The sequence below is a fragment of the Archocentrus centrarchus genome, chromosome 15 (genome assembly GCF_007364275.1).
Source record: "Archocentrus centrarchus isolate MPI-CPG fArcCen1 chromosome 15, fArcCen1, whole genome shotgun sequence".
NCBI classification, from domain to species: domain Eukaryota; kingdom Metazoa; phylum Chordata; class Actinopteri; order Cichliformes; family Cichlidae; genus Archocentrus; species Archocentrus centrarchus.
In genome coordinates this window covers 24,057,361-24,080,030 of record NC_044360.1, presented here as the reverse complement: position 1 = coordinate 24,080,030, position 22,670 = coordinate 24,057,361, and the positions used below count along the sequence as shown (strand labels likewise).

At 43.7% G+C, this 22,670-nt stretch overlaps 1 protein-coding gene across 3 annotated transcripts; it reads right to left on the bottom strand.

Moving 5' to 3' along the window:
* Positions 1 to 571: 571 nt before the first annotated feature.
* srfb (serum response factor b) lies at positions 572 to 22,670 on the bottom strand. Of its 3 annotated transcripts, none has more exons than XM_030748092.1 (8): positions 21,677 to 22,670; positions 16,565 to 16,831; positions 7,182 to 7,422; positions 4,762 to 4,920; positions 4,362 to 4,472; positions 3,702 to 3,899; positions 3,466 to 3,567; positions 572 to 2,916 (listed from the first exon to the last, which is right to left on the bottom strand). In XM_030748092.1, the coding sequence occupies exons 1-8, from the start codon at positions 22,325 to 22,327 to the stop codon at positions 2,879 to 2,881; spliced, it is 1,767 nt and encodes a 588-aa protein (XP_030603952.1). In that variant the 5' UTR covers positions 22,328 to 22,670; the 3' UTR covers positions 572 to 2,878. The 3 variants fall into 3 exon arrangements, with proteins under 3 accessions (XP_030603952.1, XP_030603951.1, XP_030603953.1); XM_030748091.1 differs by having other exon boundaries at positions 3,491 to 3,567; positions 21,677 to 22,668; XM_030748093.1 differs by lacking the exon at positions 4,762 to 4,920 and having other exon boundaries at positions 3,491 to 3,567; positions 21,677 to 22,665.

The following is a 22,670-nucleotide window of genomic DNA, read 5'->3' as shown; positions in this document are numbered from 1 at the left end:
TTTTTAATCAACCATGTTTCCAACATTTTCTGTATAGTTGTATATTGTAAGTGTACAATAACAATAGATATACTACCTGGTGTAAATGCATGCTTAGACATTATTTTTCATCGTTGAGAGAAAGAACGGCTGGACAGCCTTGTCCAGCCGTCTGTGATGATTTCTCAGCTGTCAGCACTTTGGTCTTGGGCGATAAGACGCCTTACTGCACACTGTGGATTTCTGAGGGCTCCTAGAATCAGTGTGTAAGGGGTTTCTGCTTCTTTGCGGTCTTATTGTGATCTTACTGTGCTTCTCTTATGTTACATGGGCTTGTTTGGTGTGTGAAGATGTACAGGACTCTGTAGTCAAAAATCTGATGCCAGTTGATTTCATTTCTTGTCATGTTAGACCAGTCACTGTATCATGTTGATCACTGCTTATCTCCTACATAGGAAGAGTCTAATACTTCTATCTCATGGGGTTTGGCTCTGTGATTGTGCAATGCCTAATGGAAACAGTAAGGAAAGGTGCATGCTCACTCCTCCTGTCTACCAGTGCTTTAGAATAATGAGAAGCGATCACTGCAGTATCGTGCGCACTCAAGAGGCATTGCTTCGTTTATTCCTCATCAGCTGTCTTCATCACCGCTGATATACACACACATAAAAGGTTTCATTCAGGACAATATGGTTTTAACATTCTCCGTCCCAATTAAAAAAAAAAAAAAGGTTCCTCAGCAGGAGATGTGGTCATTCTTTGAGCAGTTTGTTGTGTTTCATCTTGTTTTATTACAAAAGTTCTGTACAATAAAACGAAAATACACAAAATAACCATTTCGTTCAACAACGAGGTTAAAACCACAAATTCTATTCAGTAATCCCCGTTCAAAATAAGATTTCTAATGCGAGAACTGAATGCCTGAAACATGTCATTTTCCTATGCAAACAGCCCCGCAGGACGACATGACGGCACGAACAGAGCAGAGAACCCATCTAGCGTGAAAATGACCCCTCTTGCCAGCGAATAGCTGAACAGAAGTCGGCGTGGGAACTTTATCCTCTATCAAACTCTCTGGCTTCAAGCCTGCCGTGCTCAGTCACCCGGCTAATTCTGCAGAAACGAGTGAAAAATCTCACTCTCGGGGCACACCGATGGATTATATGACAGGTCCAAAGTCGTGTGAGGTGGTGTGGAAATAAGTAAATCTCCCTTTTGCCGTGCAGTGATTTTTAAAATCAGCCATGGAAAAGAGGCACTATGGTGCAGAAAGAAGGCTCTCAGTCTAATGACGCTCATTCTTAATGATTGTTGAGGTACATACTGAGATTGCAGTCAGTCAGGGTCTTACACTTCTAGCTGAAGGAGTAGAACATAAAGCACCTGAAGTCACTTTGCCAAATTAAGAGATCCTCGTTCTTAGAAAAATAATTATAGTCATCACTTGAGCAACAGTGCTTTGATTGCAGCAGTGAAGAGGAACTGCAAAGTCTGTACAGTGTGATTACTCTTGTTAAACCAGAGTCTGGTGTCCAATGCGTTGATGTGGCTTTAGTAGAAGCATCATTACAGTTAACAGATGCTGTTTGGCACTCTGGTTTGATGAGCCAGGCTCTCGACTATAGTGGCATTACAAAAATAAGTGAATCTCCATCTAATGTCACCTCACTAATTCTTTAAAGGATATTAACCATAGTAGAGGTGTTCACATCTCTAGGCATGAACATAAAAATATGGATTTGTGACAAAGAAAATTATTTCCATTGGATTGTCATAGTTTAAATAACATCTGCACAAGAAGTGCCAGGTCAGGGTTTCATTTGGAAACCTCACATATGAAACTGATGTGATATCACATGGAAAATTTCCCAGCCAAAAAAACAAACAAAAAAAAATGAATGTCAACAGTGAATGAAAATGATGTACTTTATGACCCAGGTACCCGAGTGAAGGACAGTCCTGCAAATGTCAATAAAAAAAAAAAAAAAAAAGTTTTTTTTTTTGTTTTTTTTTTAAATCCAGCGTTCTTTCTCCATCTTGTAGTGAAAACTCCCAACAGTATGACAGCATATACCAACCTATGATGGTACATTAAATTAATTTACATTAACATGTAAATAATCCTTTTTCTTCATCCAAATCAACCTCATGTACATACAAAAACCACTACGTAAAAAAGAAAACAAACTACATGCCGCTGCACAAACTTAACCAGGCTAAAAATACAAGTCATCAATAAAAAAAAAAAAAATATATGTACATTTCCAAATTTCTTCTATTTTTAAGTCAATAAGCATCTCCCCACCCATTTACAAACCTCAGATATGTGCGCACACACTGACACATGCCTGTGCACAAATTGCCCACACTGGAACATTCAGACAAACAAATGTCTCTTTGGCTGGTGTGAAGCTGTGGCACTTTGCAGTGTGTGTGTGTGTGTGTGTGTACATGTAATTACATAATGTCGCAAAAAAAAAAAAAAAGGGGAGAAAAACCCACACACACACACACACAAAAATAATACCATCAAACGGCATAGAAAATAGGTTCCGATGATGGATTTAGCGATATATCTCCTATGCATTTGCGAATATATATATATATTTATATTTATATACCAAAACATACTGTGTAAGGGTTTGCCACACATATGCCCTTGATTTTGTGTGTGTGTTTATATTTATATATATCTATATGCATGTACTATAAAGTCACATTCAGAAGTGTGATGTGAACCCATGAAGGAAGGCATCAATAAATAGAGATGTTAGTCAGTCTGTGTGCGTGTGTACGTGTGTGTCCCTGGGTGTGCCATGTTCAACAGCTCCAGCCGTCTTGTCAGTCACTCTTTGAGTTCGGCGCTGCGTCCAGGTTGACCACCTGGAGCTCCGTCAGGTTACTGCTGCTGCCGCTCGACTGCTGGCCAATCACCATCTGGAAGACAACACAGCTATGTCAAGAGACACTCCATCAGACAGCCAGTCACAAGTCATCACATCACACAACGCGCAGCACAGATGGAGATCCTGCTGAAGTGCATGCCATTTATCACAGAGCAATGCTGCAACAGATGGTTCTCCCATTATTTTGGAAGGTGCAATCTTATCTATTAGGAGCCATTAGATTTAATTAAAAAAGGACTGTTTCAGCTATTCCACTTCAGCGGGGGATTTGTGTAAAATCCTGATAAATTTTAAGCAAAATGATATAAATAAACTCCCACAGGTTTTCTTCATAAGGCTAAACATTCAACTTCCATTTTCCATGCACTGCTAAGGTGGTGTTTTATTGAGTCTATAGCATGTGTTGTTTTTTTGCAGAAAACAAAACACTATGCCAGCAGCTGACCATCCACATTCATTCAAAAACACAGGGCCACAGGGCTCCACAGAGCCCGTGGCCTCCTGAGTGCCAGTGCTCTGTTAGGATGCATTAGTGCGGTCACATGGCATGCTGGTTGCATAGGGAATTTGAGAGTTTCACTTGTAAAATGCAGATCTTGCCGTACTGGGTGTAGCTGCACTGCTGAGACAGGGATCTGCACTGTGCCTTGAGGTGCTGTGAGGAACACCTGAGGGACACCACCTAAGGGAAGAAGAAGGAAAAAAAGGACACATACTGCTTAGAATGAACTGACTTTAATTAATTACACATTTGTTTTAAATTACAAAATGATACACAAGTCACTCAGTAAGCTGTGTATGCTGTATAAGCCTCACCTGTGTCTTGGGCTTGTGCGTGGGACACCTGCATTGCCGAGGTCCCCTGGGAGAAGGCGTTGAGCACAGCCAGCCCGCCGTCTGCCAGTGCGGGCGTGGAGGCATACATCACTGTGTGGGGGCTGGGGTACATCATGTGACCTGCCACAGACGTTGGCACTGACGAAGTGACAATGGTTGCTGGGAGACTTACTGTTGCTAGAAGAAGAGCCAGAGAGGGAGGGAGAACATCACTTAGAGGGTTAAGTGATGTATACACAGACTGGCCAGCAGATGGCGCTTAACATCTATCCAAATTCAACTGCTAACTCCTACTCATGAAATGTGAAGTGGCAATATCACTCCGTCCTCAGGGAACCAACTCATCCAAACAGGAGGAGAATAAAAACAAACAGTGCACGCAGTAAGAACACAACATACTGTGATCTTAAAGGATTTTCTTACTGAAAATCAAGACAACAACACACAAGAGGACCACTCATGATGATGTCTAGAATTTTGTACACTGTAGTTTTAATGCTGTGGCGCCAGTGTGCAGTTTGTTTTCTTTTTGTTTGTTTGTTTTTTTTAATCTGGTTCTCTAAGAAAATTCACAAACTCTCCTCACTGGAAGTGTTTAAATCTGCCTGATGGAGGTGTCACAGTCTTCATTTGACCTACCGGTGGAGTTTGTAGAGGTGTGGGAGATCTCAGGGCTGCTGTCACTGTTGGAGCTGGGCTGGGTGTTGGGATGGACCTGGATAGCTTGGAGCTGCTGGGGTACCCCTGTGCCTGGAGACACACAGCGGGCAAAAAGGCACTATGGTAAGTCATCAAACACCTCACCCGGGCCCAGGAGGGCTGCAGTAGAATTGTGGGGGTGGGAGGGGTGCAGCAGTGAGGACAGCAAATGGTAGCTGAGGTAGAAGAAGTCATGCAAGTGGCATCAGTAATATTAGATGTATGATTATTAGTCACAGCAGAAGGGGGAGCGTTAGCAGTGCTAGCAGCAGCAGTAGCTTTATGACGACATGATTAGCACAGGATAGGCACAGTCATGGCAGCATGCAGAGCATGTCACCTGTGAGGGAGACAGCAGCAGGGAAGCGGAAGACAGCCTGCTGTCCCTGCTGCGGGGCGGCGGCCAGGGCCTGACCATGCTGCCCCTGGAGGGCCAGGGAGTGCTGCTGCAACTGGCTCAGAGGAATGGTGGGGGTACCAGGGGGGAGAGGAGTGCCTGCTGCAGGGGTGCACACACACACACACACACACACACAAACACGCACACGCGCGCGCATACACACACACACACACACACACAGGATAAGACTAAATGTGAATGGATAATGCAGTTTGAGAAAGCGCTAATACCTTCATTTACGATGAAGTACATTCTCATTGTTAGTCGTTTATAACCTTCAGTTGCTCAAGACTTTGGCAGCAGTTTAATAACCCTTTTATTTTTTTAAACATTTACCAGAGCTTTAATCAATATTTTTATTTTGAAAATTGGCTTGAAAACATGACTGCTGAGCAACCAAACAAGCAGCAAAATAAACGATTTTCTATGACTGAGTTTCTCATGGAAAAAAAAAAAAAAAACATTTGCAAAGCCTATTTTACCAGTACTTTAAACTGCTGATTTGTTTTTATTCTATTTTTTAGACAATGCATGATGCCGTTACACTGGTGTAATGGCCTGAAATCAATGGCGTGGTGTAAACTGTGCCACCTGCGTACACATAATCTATTGCTCCACAGTCCTCCTAGGTCAAAAGTCCACAGTGGACTTTAAGCAAAATGTGAGGCTTTTATAAAAGGTCACTGATGGAAAATACTGCAGAAGTTTAACAACACTAAGAATTTTAATTTCATAGATAGTTGTTGAGTAAATGACAATTTAGGGGTTGCCTAGCAGAGGCATTTGTATTTACTTTTAGCACTCAAAGGTGTGTTTAACTGAATCTGCAGGCCTGTTATGGCTCATGTAATATAAACACACTGAGCGTGAAACTGTCATTTTGTGAAGCTCAAATTCTCCAAATGCTGCACAACTTGCTCCCATTTTCTATTATCAAAGAGAACAAATGGCAGCTACTTCATTTCAGAACGTGACTCTGGAGTTACACCCTCGTGTTTGGTCATATGCTCATAGACAGTTGCTGCAGTAGGATGGGCAGGCCCCCTCAAGCTGTCAGCTGAGGAGGCTTAAGTGTGGGAGGGTGTGTTGTTCCACCTGGCGCTGCTGCTATGTGCCAGACAGGTGGTGAAGAGGAGAGAGGGCGCAAGTGAGCGAGCGGGAGAGAAAGCAATAGAGGGAGGGGGGTGGGGTGGGGTGGGTAGGGTTTGCGCAAAGGTTGCAGAAGGAAGAGTAAGATGGTGGAGGGAAAAAAAAAAAAAAAGGGAGGCAGAGGAAGGGGGAGGACAAAGGCACTGCCTGGCTGTCCTTCACACATCAGTCAAAATACCAAATAGGCCCCATTAGGCCATCATGTCTCTGTGCTGTCGGCGGAGCGCAGACAACCATCACACTGTAACATCTAGCAAGTGACATTACTGTCAGTCCTAAGATAATACAACTCTGATGAGTGCTGGGCATGTTCGGCTTCACAGCTGTAGCAACACTACTGTGACAGCAACAACATAGAAGAGACAGTCCAACAATCCCCTGAACCAAGTAAATATTCCAGAGCATCTGGCTTCCTATACAGAAGGGATAATATTAGACTACATGGGTTTAACATTCATATATTTCTAATGCCTTTAGGGGTAACTGTGACCCTCTTGGAGGGCCCCCAATAGACTCATATCTGTAAAAGGAAGGGTAATGAACAATTAAGGGAAAGATCATTTAGAAACTCTTGGGGGGGAGCCCCAAATCACAGCCTGCAGCCCTAAAGTCATCACTGAGTTCCTTTGTGTGTCTCAGAGTGTCTGTGAAGCTCCCCTAAATGAAGGCTCATGTCTAGGTCAAGACCACTCTGTCATAAGACTCCAGCTCCACAAAGTGCGCCTCACATCCTCACATATAATTTCAGCACAAGCCACCAATCCTTCATTGAATATTCATGACTAATTATGGACCTTGTTCATCAGCCCTTGCTGCCAGGTCTATTGTGTCCCTCTCACCTAATTATTCCTGTCCCCAAGTGACAATCAAAGGCAGGGCCAGTCGCCAACAGACGTGGCTCCCCTGAATACTGGGGGCTTTGTAAAACCCAAGGGCGCCGGGTTTTGGCTATGAAGAGCTGTTGTGTGATGTAAACAGCCCAGAGAGAGAGGCACGAGCGCTGTGAGATGATGGCTGAGGTCACGCCGCAGTGCCATTCTAATTCTAATCAGCTAATAAGCTAGACAACACGATGACATTAACAAAACATGAAGGCCAGCAGAGTGTCATTTCCAAAGGATGAGGTCAAAACAAACAAATCATTAGGAGTATAAAAACTGAGCTGTGGATGATGAGGACAAGACACCCAATGGTTTTACTCTCCTACATACCGGGCATGAAAGTGAAGCCACCGGGCAGCTGCATGACCCCCGTGGAGGCGCCGGCGGTCTTGAGGACAGTTCCGTTGGCACTGACGTTGTTGTTGGCCGAGACGGGGGCCAGGTAGTTGGTGATGGGAAACGAAGGTCCGCTGCTCACCTGCATGGTGGTGGAGGTGGTGGGTACTGTGGACTGGGCGCTGCTGGCAGAGCCTGGTAGGCTCGCTACTGTGAACGTCGGCTTCAGGGTGTCCTGTGGGAGAAACCGAACAGTTTAGTTTGACGTTCCTGTCTATTAAGTTCTAAAGCTACAGATTGTAACGAAAGCGTTCAGAGTTTAAACGAGTAAATTGAACTTGAACTTCAATCAGTGCCTGTTCAAGGTCCCATTTTTGACTACCTGGAAGCTGCAAGTATTTCCAGCTACTACTGGAATACTTGTTCTGTTATGCTAAATCCAACAACTGCACACCTAAAACAACACCATTAATGGGGCTTTTCCTCCACGGGCAGCTGAACACAGGGAAGGTTGAAGGGAGAAGCCTTTAATTCTCAGAGCATTTCAGGGATCAATGGACGGCTGACATAAACCAGAGCAGGTTTTAATAATCACAGGGCAAATGGCATAAACAAGCTAAAGAAACAGCCTGGGACCCTTCTAATTGCATCCATATGCAAAACACTAAGCAGCACCGGGAGCATTTCTCTGCACAACACCAAGCCTGCAAAGAGCAGGAAGATGAATTTGACGTCAGCTCTGAATGTTGGGATTCCATTATAAGATGGCAACTTCAGACTAATTGGAAAACATTTGAAACCCCATTAAAACGCAGCTCCATAACACCCAAGAGAGAAAAACCTATTAAAATCATAACAGGAGTGAGGAACATGACTGTGCATCCTCTTTGTGTACTCCAGCACCTGAATACTCATCATCAGCCATTCATCACCTACAATTAACATCCAGCCACTACTCGATCTGCCTCCACTTTTTAATTTTGTGGAGTTTCTATGACAACTAACTGACCACGTAATATGACGGCTTTGCGGAAAGGCACAGGAATAAGGCAGATGCGGCAAACTTGAGATGAAAGGAGGTGAGATGTAGCATCACACCAAACACTAATGCGAACATCCATTGAACTGCCGAGCAGGATGCGTTGGTGAGTGGGCTGCATGATAAGAGCAGAGTAGGCGTTAGGCCGAGACTATAAAGTACATCTAAACCCACCGTGCCTGTTTCTACACACTCGCACAAGCACTTATCACATGATACTAATGATCTCTAATAGCACAATGGGAGTAAGCCTACACATTAGAAGGCATTTAATAGTTTGCATGTCTGTGTGGGTTCGGTGTTCTTTGAGGGTTTGATTCCAGGTGACTGGATACGAAAGAGTGTCAGGAATAAAAGGGAGCTGCATGCACATCTAACAGGGATCCTCTGACTCTTAACATTTCCACAGAGGATTTAAAAAAAAAAAAAAAAAAAAACCTTTTTCATTTCAAAGGCTAACCCAGATGTGGCCAACAATTGCAGCCTTCTTTTGCTCAGATTTGGTGGAAATAACCAGTGTTTTAGCCCTCCGCAGCCCTCAGTATCCCTTCATATCGGTGCACTTAAGCCTGGTTAGGAGCCTTTGTCATATATAACACCCCCCCGTCTCTTTTTTGGCTGCCTACAGCGTAAAATATTACATGGATATAACACAATTACTATTAACTTGGTACACTATTTGTCAGCTGCCTATGAACTCTGGAACTTGCCCCCTTTTCTCAGTGTCATTTACACTTTGTCAGCAGTTTGAGGCCAGCCAGTGTCCTGCTGATAAACTATTAAAATATTTGATGTTGCAGGCTGAATAATGATGATGATAATAATAATAATAATAATAATAATAATAACAACCACCTAAGGCTAGAAAGTACTTTGGGTGTCAGCATCCTTTAAAAGCCTTGTCCCAGTTATGTGGCTGGAGCCTTCAAAGATGCAACGTGAGTGAATAATGAAGGTATAATGTCGGGAAAGCACAGCCACGTGCAGACAGGCTTACTGTGAGTAAGCAAAGTGCAGGAAGTGTACTGCGTCTTATAGTGTTGGAATTCTAACCAAATAAATAAATAACACCTAAATTTACACCTGTTATTAATGACAGGAAGATCATCTAGAAGCAGGCGAGGCCTTCTGCTCTGAGCTCTATTGGCTTTGATATGTAACTGATAACATGGGTGAGAGGTGGAGAAGCCAGCATGATACTGATAAGGCCTTCCAGCCACACGCTAACCATGCAAACATAAATGGAGCTACTGTAAGGATTAGCTCACCGTCTCATGCCACACTGCAGTGTAATCAAATGAGAATATTTACAACAGTCTCTTAGCATGGCTTGGAGTAATGATTAAACAAAAGCGCTTTTTTAAAAACCTATTATTCCTCTAAGTGCAACAGGTAACTCAGAGTCTTCTGGACTTTGTGCACTCTTTAACCTTGGGGTTACAAATGGATCAGCAGGTGCTGTCTTATAGGTGCTGCTCTGATCACAACAATTTACTAAAGCAAAACTTAACATTGCTCTTAGTTAGTTGGTCCACTCAGCTCCAGGCTCTGCTGAGGGGCTGTGACAGTTCAAGGTCCTTTACCTCTTTAGTTAAACAGCAGCTGGAAAGTCGGAGGGGGAGGGCCTCACAGAGCTGCTCTGCCCTTTCAACCAAAAGGGAAAACTGAATAAATTCAGACAACAACAGTCCATCACCCATTTGCTATACAATAACTGTCATTCATTACCGAGTGATTGCTGACAGAGCGAGACACAGCTGTCATCGTGCCTTCCTTCTCTCTGTAGACTTTAGAGAAGTACACAAAGAGGAGTAACTCAGTCTACACTGGCACACGAGCTACAGGTATCACTGACGGCACAAAACAAAAAGGAAGTCAAAAGTAATACCAGAGATAAAGGATTTCAAGAAAAGCCAACAGTGCTTGAAGTGTAACAGGGTTGCTCTAGCTACAGTTGCAGCAGAAAGCGTGTGTGTGTGTGTGGCAGACTGAGCAGAGTCAGACCTGTGTGTGAGGTTCGGGACAAGGGGACAGGACAGGGGCAGAGTACAAACAGCTGAGGGCACAGACAGCTGGCAGGAAACCTGAGCACCTCTGAGGGGGGGGGATTAACCCTTTCCAAGGCAGCAGGAGGCCACGTGTAAAGACAGTTGCCATCTGACACCATTGAGGTTGCACAATATATGCTCGATCATATGCTGCCCTGAAAAATGGCTCACTGAAGGGACGAGATCGTTATGTTCCAGTTTTTTTAATACTGTACTTCCTTGTTGGATCTCAAGGGTGTCACCCTTGAGATCCAACAAGGAGCAAGTATTTGGCATTCAGATGGTCAAACAGTGTAATTAGCCCATGTGCTAGTCAAACAGTTTAGCCTTATTGCCACTATCTCTGTGACCTACATAGCAAGCTTCCTCTGACCCACTGGTTTGTTTGACCATCTCTGTGCGTCTCCTGTTCAACCGGCCGGTCTATAAACGGTGCTGGCGTTCATTTCAGAGTCACGGCGGTGCATAGTAAACATAGGCCACGGTGGTGTAATGCATTCTTTCAGAACAGAAGTGAGAGCAGAGGATCATTCTTGTGATGTAGCCAACGCTTCAGCTCTGTCATTTCCTGCTTAAGCCTCGTTCCTCTCCTCCTCATCTTAGTACACATTACAAAATGATACAACATATTAATGAGCATGAACTCCAGCACCCCTCCACTTAGGGCTGCTCGATTATTGGAAAAAAAAAATCATGATCGCGATTATTTTGGTCAATAGTGAAATCACGATTATTTAACACGATTACTCACTGACTTTGTAAACACACAGATGATTTATTGTTTTTATTTGTCTTATAGTAAACTTTTGTTTGGCTCTGATCATTGGCTGGATGTCATCCACGGCTTTAGGAAATTTTAGTACGTACTTTTTTTGCACATTTATATTCACTTTAGTGCGGTCCTGCAATATATACCATTACTGAAATCTTATTGCATTACAATTGTTGGATACGAGTTCAGAGCGCACTCACAATCATGGCCTCGAGGGGTAACGGTGGAAAAAAACAAACAAACCTTAGTTTACTACGTCTATACCCTCGACTGTTCGTTCTTATCCAACCAGATTCTCACTAGTGGTCAATCACAAGTGTTACTTTCATAAGGAGAGAGAGCGCCATCAGTCTTCCAGGAATGATCTATTATTTTTGGAAGTGACAGAGAAATATTACCAGTTAAAAACAAAACAAAAACAAAAGTGTTTTCACAACTGTAACTTTCCCAAACCCAACAGTGACTGATAGCTAATTAATGTTTATATTTACAATGAATATTACTTAAAATGGTAGCTAACTTCAATCTTTTAAGGCTGGACATAATTATGAGTATATTTTAATAGGGACAGCACATTTCTATACTATACCACTAACGGAGGACCCGAAGCACTTTTTAGCTAAAAGTCTAACAGGCTAATCACCCCCACACACACACACACACAGCACTTTATTCTATGCCAAACTGCCTTATCTAACGTACAGACACACACTCACACTCCAATGAACACATCGATTCAGTTCTTACCCAAGAAGACTTCGACATGCAGACTGTGTGATTGAACCACCAACCTTCTGTTTGGTATACAACCTGCTCTACTTCCTGATGTTTGGTGTATTTTGATACAAGGCACCCAGCTGCAGCATCAAGTCAGGACCATCCATCAGTAACAGAAGCTACGGCTAAACTGGATGTAAAGCACTCATAAATAGAAAAAAAAAAAATCATTTGCCATAAGGTGTACTCCATGCAGTGACAGATTTTTGTAAATCTACTCTTCCATCTATTGACTAACTGAAGAATAGATCTGATTTGTGTTGACCACAGCTGCACAGTTGACCTCTTATTACATGTTTTCAAATGAACCTCACTCTGGTTCAGAATGCTGGAAAAAAAGCATGATCTGATGAAACATGGCACTTAGTATATTGAAGTACAACAACATAGGAAACAAAGTCACAATTTGAAGTTGTGCAGTGGAGGGCTGAGTCGTCTGCAATAAGCAATGAATCCTTTGGAGTCAAACTGCACGAACCTCCATTACTCGCTATGTAATCTATTTTTGTAATGCATAATTACATTTTTTAACCCCAGCAATGGGGAGATCTCAGGTATTACACATCGTGGCCCTTCTATATGCATGGTGAACATATGATATCTGGATATTAAAAAAAATAAACAGGAGACACAAACCATGAGCGAAACCAATAATCTTATTTGCACATTACAGATATGTTTTTGTAGCTTTCTATTTCTTTCTGTATGTGACTGTCTTAAATTTTGTGCATCCTTAAGTTTTGTGTACATGCTGAAAAAAAATAAAAGCTTCCTAACATTTGCAGGCACCATACAAGGACCTGTTTTAAAGGCAGAGGAAATGAGAGAGTAATTAAAAAGAGAAGGACACAAATGATTCCCTATTCATGAAGGATTAATCATTCCAAATTGAAGGTGACAACTGGCAGCCTAACCCAGTGTTGGTTGGAGAGCCCATTGTGCAGTTTAATGGTGGCTGGCCTTCTCTAATCTCCCATTTGCTGGCTCCCATCTCCCAGTCTGTCACCCTGCCAGCAACATGGAATTTGCAGCTCCATTTGGGACTGCTAAAAAAGGCAAGGCAGCCCAAGTGGAGGAGGTGCAGCCAATGGCGGCTGACCTGTCCAGTTGCTTGCTGGAAAGTAAGGTGGAGGAAGGGGTTGCAGGGGGTGCTTTTGTTGCAACATTGCTTTCCACCACCTCCAACACAACCGACATGCTTCATACGTGTTTACACATGTGCGATATAAGCTGTCGGATCTGTTCTTCTCCAGAGGCGAACTGCAGGGAAAAACAAACATGCCAGCGCTCGGTCAGGACAGCGGGCTCTCTCTGGAAGTTTTCTGGTCAGTGTTGCGTGGCAAACTGAACTCTGATAATGAGCACAGCAACAAATAAACTTCACAAGCACCACGACAGCAGTGACACCAGCAACCAGAGCCAAAGGGGGGAGGTAGAGAGGGAGGGGGGATGAAGTAAGGGAGAAAAGGAGAAAGAAATTGAGTGAGGGTGGGAGGAGGGGGAAAAACCCAGAGCTGACTCTGATACTGAGAATTCAGCGCCAAGATAGATCATCTAAGTAAGCATAAGTTGTGGGATTTGCTATCCCCATCCAAAAATAACTCAGAAAGCATAAAAGAAACATCTGTACTGTAGGGACGTAGTATTAATGATTAGCCATAAACCACCCCCCACCCCCACCCCACCCAAAAAAAAAATGCAATAAATGCACAAAAAAGTAACAAATCTACTCTCTTGTGTGGCTGCATTTCTTGTGTATCCAACTTTTTCCTTAAACTGCCCGACTCACCTATGTCAGATATTACTCTCCCACAATTCCTAAAAGGACTGTCTTGAAGCTGCTGATGGTTTTATGTGTGCTGACAGAGCAATACTAATAGAAAAGTGAGGATTTTCCACAAGTGAGTCACACACTAATCTTGATGTCTTATCATCCTAAGACTCCTTTCGGCTCGAATAAAGGCGCTCTTGGTGGAATAATAAACTGACTCTGCACTGAAAGATTGCTGAACGTAGATGCAACGATGATGCTTCTGGAAAGAAGTCTGTGCCAACTAATTTCAACAAATACTTCAGGAAGAATGTGTTAACATTTCCAAAGCAGCTGCTGAGTTTTCCCACAAAGAGCAAATCAGAGGCAAAGACAAATGACGGCCCAGCTAGTGATGGATCGGTCCAGTCAGACGTAAAGAAGATGCTGTGCTGAGAGGCAGAAAGGAACGGTCCATCATTCCATGAAAAACTATTTGAAATTTGTTTTCCCCCCATCGTGACAATTTACTTGCGATGTTTTATGTTTAACAGTGCAGCATGGCTTTATCTGCTTATATCTTAATAACAACAACAATACAGTTAACTTCAATGTGTCAGTGCAGTCAGAACCAAACCACCACGCTGTGGTTAAACAGGGTTATCACTGATCATCTGAAATTAGCAAATCATTGCTCATTTTGGTTTTATTTATATTTTGCACAGCGTCACAACTTTATCTAAATTGTGTTTGTACTTTGAGAAGCGTGTAATGTGCTTCCATTTATATTTTCATACTGACCCCTCAAAGTGCTTTAAACCACAAGTCACGCTTATTCTTTATTCTATGCACTTAAACTACTTTATCTACCTCGCATCCATGGCACCATTCAGAGCCACCAGTTAGCCCAATATGCATTGTCCATGCAAACTCCATAACCAGGATTCAAACCAAGAATCTTCTCACTGTGAGGCGGCAGTGCTAACCGCTCCACCACCCAGATATAAGCCGCTGTGTGCTTGCTTCACACTGAATGGACAGCCAGCAGAGAGTGATACTGAGAGTCAATCAGTGAACTAGCTATTAGACAGCTTGTTAAACCCTATGAAGTAATACAGCCCTACAGTTTATACAGTTATGATTTTATGAGCAATGCCATGGGCACCAAATTACATCTACTTCAATTTCCTCCTAAGCTCCTCCAAAAAGTTATCTGCTCCCCCACCAGGCTTTGCAAAACCTGGATTGTTTAGACTACACTGGAGTGTATTCATGACATACTATTATCTTGATGAATAGTGTCCAGGCTCGGTAGAAGTTCACGCAGCAAACACACACACAGACGTGATCCCTCGCAATCAAGGGATCCGAACCACCTGCCTGCCGTGTCCTAATTGTAACAGTGCCGAGTCTGACGACATCTCGCTCACTGTCAGTTTCTGGTGTGTCCCTCTGTGCGCGGGGTTCATGAGGCCTCACGCTCATCTCAGTGGGGGCCAGAGGTCACAGTGTCACAGCCAGTCACCTATATAGCCGTCACATGAAATGAGACAAAAATGTTTCCAATACACCCGCTCATATCTACATCCATACACCCCCCCACCCCCACCCACCCACCCTCCATATCACTAAAATGAGAGGAGGTGGTGTTGGTGGTGAAGGGGGGGAATCACAGGACTCCAAAGACAGCTGCAGCTTATAAGGAATGTGAGGGGCCTCAGCCAAGAGTGCAGGCAGGGAAACCATACCATATATGGCAACAGAGGCAGAATCTAATTTTTATCAATGAGCAGAGCGGGCATGAGAGTGGCTTAACATGCAGAGGTTGATCTCCCATCCTTGACGGTGTGTGGTATGTGTTAGTTAGCACCTTGTAAAAACAGCATGCGGGCAAACAGGCCTGGAAGTGTCCGTCTTCAAAGGAGAATACTTAAGCTGGGTAAACAGTGAAGGGAATCCAGCACGTGATTGCACCAAGCTGATGTCAAATTATTGCTTCAAACTTTCAGATATTTGAAGTTTACCAACACTTGCAGCACAAAATGGAGCTTTTTATTACCAATGGAAATAGGACACATGTTCAGCTAATAATATATATAAAACAAATAGGGAGGAATTAAGTGAGCAGTCATCTAATTTATTATTATTTATCATTTCTATCATGACACAAGCTGTTAAAATGAATAATATCCAAATATTTTAAGACATACAAGTTCCGTTAAACTAACTCGGTTGTATTTATGAATATCAGACGTCTCCATACCAAAAATCTAATGTAAACAGCAAAGTCCCCCATACAGCAGGCTGCGTGTTTCTCATCCTAACACAGCCCAGGCCTGCAGTGATTTATCTTCAGGAGTGTTACGAGGTTTTCCTGGATGAGAGGTCAGAAAGGTAAAGTGTAGACAGCTCTCTTTTGGTAGGGCAGGATAAATTCTGCACATCTTATCTAGCTTTCCCTTCAGCCTAAAGTGCTTTGAAGGACTACTGAGACTTCTTGGTTTAATTGAAAAAACGATTTGGTGCCCAGGACAAACCACGAGCCCAAACCAGAAGCCTCACATGTTAACGGGCAAAAGTTCAAAACTGTGTTTACAATAGGACAAAGATTATTTTCCACAGCTGCTTGTGGGTTTGATTTATTTGTTCTCCTTGTGCGCTGGCCTTTTCTGGAGAGATTTCCCATTATATCCATTAGCGACTCTCTACCGTGCTTTATGAGTTCTTTTTTTTTTTTTTCTTTAAATCTGCACCGCAATTCATGTCTCCATTAGAGAACAGACAGTGAGTCACAAAGACTTTAGTACCAGCGATGCTGATCGCAGGGGAGATGAGCTGTGGAGACAGGTACAGAAGTGAGTGCAAATTATTTATAGGGTTAAACTTTGCTCTTTCTAAAAGAGGCAGAGAGCATATTCTTATTATTTTTTTTTTTTTTTTGTCTTGGCCACCTGGAGGACTGCTCTACAACCATTTCACTTTGATGCTCACCTTTGTATCACCCATGCTCTCCGACTCCGACACCTGGTAGGTGAGGTCCGTCTCCTCAAACCCAGTGGCACTCATGCGCTGATCTGTGGACGGGTCAGAGCGCGGCGGAGAGTCCGGCGAGTTGAGGCATGTTTGGATCAAGGCTTTGCCCGTTTCACTGGTGATCATGGGCTGGAGTTTACGAGTGGCAAAAGTGTACACGTGACCCGTTTCACTGGCCACAAGCAGCAGAACCTGGGTTCCCGTCAGGGTGGAGAGCTCATAGGCCTGAGAAAGCGAGAGGAAAATGTGATTAACCGACCGAGAGAACAGGCTGAGAGTCAAGCTAGAAATTCAAACATCAAAAAGAGATCGTTCACCAAATTAGGGATTGGATTACCTTCACATCATGCACAAATTAAACCCAAAAGGAGGACAGAATGAATCTGTGGGAAAACAGCCAAGAAAACACCACGATCTATAAATACTTCTTTAGCAGACTCTGACGTATAGCACAAATGAAACTAAAATAACACGAGATAAGGCTCCCAGAATAGAGAGTGTGATATCGCTGAGAGACTGATTGCAGCAAAGGGCTGGCTCGATAGGCAGGGGGAATAGTAGTAACTGAGTCTTGACAGGAGGAATCATTTTTAACACGCAGAGGTAGCTCCCTGTAAAAACACAAAGCCTCCATCACACTCGGCTGTCTTGTCATTCATTGTACAGCACGTAGACCCTCGCATTCAAACTCTCCAGCGTGAAGGGGAAAGCACGCTGGGATTCGACTCCATCCAACACACACACGACAAAGTGCACCCAGATGCTGCACTCAGAGTGAACTCCCGAGAAAGTCTTTTTATCGAAATGAGTCATTATCTAAATGTGGAGGATGCTCCTGAGGCTGTGAAGGCACAATGCCATTACCATCAATGTGGCAAACACAGCACAGCCGGACAGATGTGCCACTGCAAGGTGGAGTGGAACGCTCTGTCAGACAGATCAAGGGGGAGGACATGACTCACATTCAAATTAAAGTGTTTTATTGAGCAGTTATAAAAACCACGTGCTTGTCCAAGTCTACTCCACCATACTGAGCTCATTGTGGGCCATATCTGTGTTGTCTTCACTATCTGGCTGCGCGCTTGTGGAAGTGACCACATAATCGCTTTTTTGTGTGCAATAACATGAAGACAGAGCAAATAAATGCTAACGATGATGCACTCATTTAAGCTGACCACTTCTACTTTAACTATGAAGTGAACATGTGTTAAGAGGAAGTCTCTGGCTGGTTGCACAATTCACCTCACCGAGCGCTAGTGGCAGGTAATGAACTACACAGCTCCAGTCGTTCTCTTCCTCTGCCATCTCACTTGATTAGCGGCGCGCTAGCTACAGAGGGGTCTCTAACAACAGAGCCCGATGTCTGGCCAACATCCATGACAGAAAAGGAATAATTTGTCAACTTGAGAGTGCTATGTGGCAACACAAACTACACACTGCTTTAATAAGTTTCCTTGCTCTGCTGATTTTCACATAAATATTTATGACTGCAGGGTGTGTGTGTGTGTGTGTGTGTGTGCGTGTTGCTGCTGGTGGTGTTCCTCTGACTGTAATTGGTTCCTAAGCCACACAAAACTTCCCAGCCGGGCCTATTTATCAAATAACTGAGAAGAAAAAAGAAAGAAAGACACAAACAACTGAAAACATATGTAGTAAAAACATGGCCTTATTTTTCAGGGGTTGTCTTCTTGTTGCAAGTCCCAAACTTAGTCTTATAAGAGAGCTGCAGGTTTAAATCCCCTAAAGGCCATGGGTGGAAGGACCTACAGAAAGCCTTTTCTTTCTCATGTAAAGGTGCATTCAGAATATTACAAAGTCACTTGTAGGCATTGTAAGAATTATTCAGTTGACTGACATCGGTCACTTTATTAGGTACACCTTGCCAGTACCAGTTTGGATGCTTTCGCCTTCAGAGCCGCCTTAATTCTTCATGGCACAGAGTCAACAAGGTGCTGGAAACATTCCTCTCAGATTTTGGTCCATAGTGACATGATAGCATCACACACTTTCTCCAGATGTGTTTGTTGCACATCCATGATGCGACTCTCCTGTTCCACCACATCCCAAACGTGCACTATCGGATTGAGATGTGGTGACTGTAGAGTACAGTGAACTCATTGTCATATTTAGGAAGCCAGTCTGACATGATTTGAGCTTTGTGACATGGCATGTTATCCTGCTGGAAGCAGCCGTGAGAAGATGAGAACACTGATCATAAAGGGATGTGGTCAGCAATAATACTGAGTTAGGCTGTGGTGTTTAGATGGTGCTCAGTTAGAGCTAAGGGGCCCAAAGAATCATCCTCCAGCCCATACTGTTTACACCATATTCTGATCCTACCATTTTGAATGCTGCAGCTGAATTAAGGCTCATCAGACCAAGCAACACCCCCCCCCCCCAAAATCTTCCATCCAGTGTGATCATCTGCTGCTGTAGCTCATCTGCTACAAAGTTTAATGTGCTGTGCATTCAGAGATGCTCTTCTGCATAGCTTGCTTGTAACTAGTGGTTGTTTGAGTTACTGTTATCTTCCTATCAGCTTGAAGCAGTCTGGTCATTCCCCTCCGACCTCTGACATCAACAAGGCATTTTCACCCAGAAAACTGCCGCTCACTGGATATTTTCTCTTTTTAACCATTCTCTGTAAACCCTAGAGATGGCTGTGTAGGAAAATCCCAGTAGATGAGCAGCTTCTTAAGTACTCAGACCAGCCCGTCTGGCACCAACAACCACACCACATTCAAAGTCATTTAAATCACCTTCTTCCCCATTCTGATGCTCAGTTTGAACCTCCATTTAGGCATGTCTACATGTCTACATGAACTGAGCTGCTGCCATGTGACTGGCTGATGAGACATTTGCTCTAAATGAGCAGGTGTACACAATTTAGTCAGTGTATTTACAGCAGCTACTTTAATTATGAGTTAATTACTGAAAACAACTTTTGTTCTGAATTAGAGAGAGCTTCTCAAAAGGATTAGGTGATTGTGTGTCACTGTAAATTATTTTTAAGTTCTTTTGAGGTAAAAAAAAACTGCTTTAGTCTTTCGGCTCTTCACCACAGTATCTTTTAATATTTAGCCATTAAAAAAAAAAAAAATTACGACAACAGATGACTATGAGCCCCTTATGAATCTGACACAGATAAATACAAACTTTTTTGACAATATGTTGGTGCATCCCTAAAGAAAATGAGGGACTGCCAGATAAAAATAAGCATTACATGCACTATTTCACTTTCTATGTCTAAAATGTCAACTGAAAGTTCCTGAAAGCAAAAAAAAAAAAAAAAAATACAATTGTCACATAAATGCATGAAGCCATTTATCCAAAAAAAAAAAAGTTGTTGCCAAGTTAAGTTTACTTCAATCAAATAACGACTAATTTTTTCACTGAACTTGTCAAAGCAGGAAAATGACTGCAGTATATTTATCTGAGCCTATTCCACAGCCTTGATACTGCACTTCACCTGAACTGAGTCACAGCTAATCTTATTCATACCACCTGTGCTGCTTTCCCTGCTATAGAAAGTCAAATGTCTTCAATAAACAGTCAATTGAGTGTAGCTACAATAAGAGCTATGGAAGCATGTGCTTTTCTGAAGGGGGGGGGGTGGCGCACACAAGTATTAACTGAGTAACCCTGAAACCTCAAACTGAGGTAATAATTTAACAGTGTGAGCGCTTACAGGGCTGCAATCTGAGGCGTATATAGAAGAAGAGAACAAACACGCCTCACTGCATCCTTCAAAATGAAAGTGGGCTCATCCCAGGAATCAGTTTGAGACCAATCTACTATGAATCTTCCCACTCCACCCACCTGTCAGTTTCTGTGATGGCTGGCATAGTGTGGGCAACCTTTTCAAAAAAAAAAAAAATTTCCATCCCCACACTGTGTCAAATAGTGTTCATGTTGCCAAGAGCCTACATAAAGACACCTCAGTTTCCACGACAACAGTCTGGGATACATAAAAAGAGAGAAATACAGCAGAGTGCACGGTGCCGCCGCCTCGAAGTAACGGGGGGGGGGGGGGGGGGGGGGGGTTTACAAGTAAAAACTCGTGGACTTCAATAAAGCACCGCTTACAAGTGTTTATTTAAAGTCATGATAAAAAGTGGCCAAGTCCACAGCACAATAACTGCTGTGCTTGTGGTCAACAGCTGACCACGTCTCAAATAATCGACTCACCGAGACTGGATGCCAAACAGCAGCGGTTTATTATGGCACCAAATGTGTGGGTGAGTTGTGAATTTCTGCAGAAATATTGCTTTAAGTTATGACTCCCAAAAAGCAAGTTTAGTCATCTTCAATCCTGCTCATAAGCCACAATCAACTGACAAAACGGGGAAACCAGGACATGTGATCATTGAGGCTTGGATGCCTGTATCCTAATGCACAGCACCATAATGCATGCACAGACAGCACCCGGCTTCTCGCTTCTGTTCCAGTGTTCTTTGACCGTCCTCTGATCTGTTTCCCTGGGGTTTAGTCAGCTGTTGGCACATACAGGCCCACTGCCGCTTACTGCCACATGGCTACCGCCCGTAAGCAGTGACAGAGGGAACAGCCTGTGCAACTGAGGACTACTGATGAGAACTACTTCTAATAGTTGCAAGGCTGTCTGTGAAGGTGCATGGGTATGTGTGCATGAATGAGCGTGACAGTTTATTTAGAGGTGTGTGTGTGATAGTTGGGGGTGAGCATGGTCATAAATAGACCTGTCATTTGCTCCAGTCTATTTATAGTCCAGTGCCTGTCATGAATGTTCTGACTTCCTCACATCCACTGAGTCACTTTGGACCACAGTGGCTTTGTTTTTCATAAGAAATACAATGATGCAAAACTGACTTTACGTCAGTAGCAGGCTCACATTCACAAAACTCCAAGTCTTTCTTGTGTTTATTGTAATGGCAGATACAGACTGTCCCAGGGTGTTGTGATTTTACAGGATACAAGTGCATGTCCACGAGTGACTACAAAGCACCATATAGTAATATACTGTTAACAGCTAAGAGACTCAAATCAAACGTGGTGCAGCTGGATGAGATCCAGACGCACCACCTGACTCACCTTCTTCATTATGCCCGTCTTCCTTTTACTGAAAGTGGTATACCGTCTCAACTTGTTGTCAATAAATTCCATCTTTATCTTTACGCGCCCACGTGTCTTCTTTCCCGGTTTTGCCCCGGCGACCCCTCCGGGCACCATTCCGTAACCTCCGGGAGATACTCCCACGTCCTGGCCCGACACCGCTGCCTCCATCTCTGCTCTCTCACGCTTCACCCCTCTCCTGTTGTCCCCGAGTGAACCCACTGGGTCGTCATCATCTCCGGAGTCCGAGTCGTTATCCGAGCCGCTGCACAGAGGCGCACTCTCCCGGTCCGGATCGAAGCGGGCTCCGTGAGGCAAGACAACTCCTGGATTTAAACCCACCATGCTGCTTTGAACGGAAGTCTGAAGAGGGTTCACACCAGTCCCGTTCCCCGGTCTCGCACCTCTCGGACCCCCTGGGCCATTAGCTCCCAGCATCCCGATGGTTTCTCTGTCCCCCTGTCGCCCTGCAACACCGGTACTATCGCTGACCCCCGGTAGAGCTTGCCCTGATCTGACCAGAACGGGACGAATCCCGCAGCCGACCACCCTCGAACCGTGCCCTGCGGTACCCCTGCCTGAAGCTGAGCCGTTTCCAGATGGTGCCGATCCAACCTGGCTCGGTAACATTATATATTACTGGAGCGAGTATCTAAACACCAGCCAGGAAAGCTGGAGTGGGTTCCCTCGTAAATGACTGATAAAACGCATACACGTCTGGGCCACGAAATGTAAACAAACCGGATTAAATGATGGTTTGGAGACTCCAGGAAATTACCGAGACAAACTTTCGAAAGTGATGCTGCCCCCAAGACCCTTCAACCCCGGCTCGGTTTGCTTCACCCTCCTCCTCTATTTCCAAAACTCTGAGCACTTTCTCAAAAAGGAAAACGCGTAGAGCGAACTCCATATTGCTACGCCACCCTATCTAGTCCGCCTCGCGAACCGAACATATCGCTAGTATCAATTTACT